This window comes from Polistes canadensis, unplaced genomic scaffold (genome assembly GCF_001313835.1).
Source record: "Polistes canadensis isolate GaletaPanama2010 unplaced genomic scaffold, ASM131383v1 scaffold_514, whole genome shotgun sequence".
In the NCBI taxonomy this organism is placed as follows: Eukaryota; Metazoa; Arthropoda; class Insecta; order Hymenoptera; family Vespidae; genus Polistes; species Polistes canadensis.
Genome location: NW_014570061.1, coordinates 29,920 through 30,918, shown reverse-complemented (window position 1 = coordinate 30,918; position 999 = coordinate 29,920). Strand labels below are relative to the sequence as shown.

Sequence of the window (999 nt, the reverse complement as noted above, 5' to 3'; positions counted from 1 at the left end):
ATATATAATATATTGCACATATATATATTGAATAATATAATAGAGATAATTTTGTATTTATTTAATTATTATGTTAATAGTCCATTTATTTTTGGATATAATTTTATTCTTTTATATACACCGGTTATAATTAATTATTATTTTGTATTCTTTCAAGTATATTTCGTTTTCTTGTTACGTTAAAAATATCACAATTTTAGTGAGGAATATAATTTTTATTTTTATGTATTTTTTTGTTTTAAAATAGAACTTTATCTATCTTGAAAAGTTTTCAAATGTTAATGTTTAACTCTTATGTTACATAATAACGTAAATACTATTGACGTGGGACATCCAAACCCGTTATTACATATATATATGAATAATCATTTTTTCTTTTATTTACTATTTATCTATATTTCCTATTATCTATTTATCTTCTTTATTACGATGACTGTTGTTTTACGACAGTTTAACATATTTTTCATGCTAACTCGTATCGTTATTTTGTAAAACTATGAAAAACGTAAATGAATGGTCAAAAAAAAATGAAAAATAGAAAAAAAAGAATAAGAAAGAGAGTAGGTTAAATTAAAAAAATAAAAATTAACATAATTATAATATCTAATTAATTCATATATGATTTTATTTTCAGATCCTAGGGTAAATGATTGGGTGATGATGAGTAGCCCTTTCCCAACAATGGCCATATGTCTGTCTTACGCATACTTTAGTAAAGTAATAGGACCAAAGTTGATGGAAAATAGAAAACCGTTCGATCTTCGACGTATACTTATCGTTTACAATCTCGTACAGACCCTCTTTTCTACGTGGATCTTCTATGAGGTTCGTATATCAAATTATATTACATGTTTTATAGTATTGTGTAACAATAAATATCATATATATATTTATATACACACATAGGTGGGGGTACATTGAAAAATAAAATTCTAAAGAAAATATTAAATGAATATTAATCTATTATATATATATATATAATTACACACATAGTAGGGG

At 23.1% G+C, this 999-nt stretch overlaps 1 protein-coding gene across 1 annotated transcript in view; it reads left to right on the top strand.

Annotated features, from left to right (window-relative positions):
* LOC106792644 (elongation of very long chain fatty acids protein AAEL008004-like) overlaps positions 1-999 on the top strand; it is a gene marked incomplete at its 3' end in the record, with an annotated part of 28,527 nt that overhangs the window by 14,818 nt on the left and 12,710 nt on the right. Inside the window, exon 3 of the mRNA XM_014759143.1 lies at positions 635-825. Within this exon, the coding sequence (XP_014614629.1) occupies positions 635-825 (191 nt within the window). The remainder of the gene's footprint in view (positions 1-634; positions 826-999) is intronic.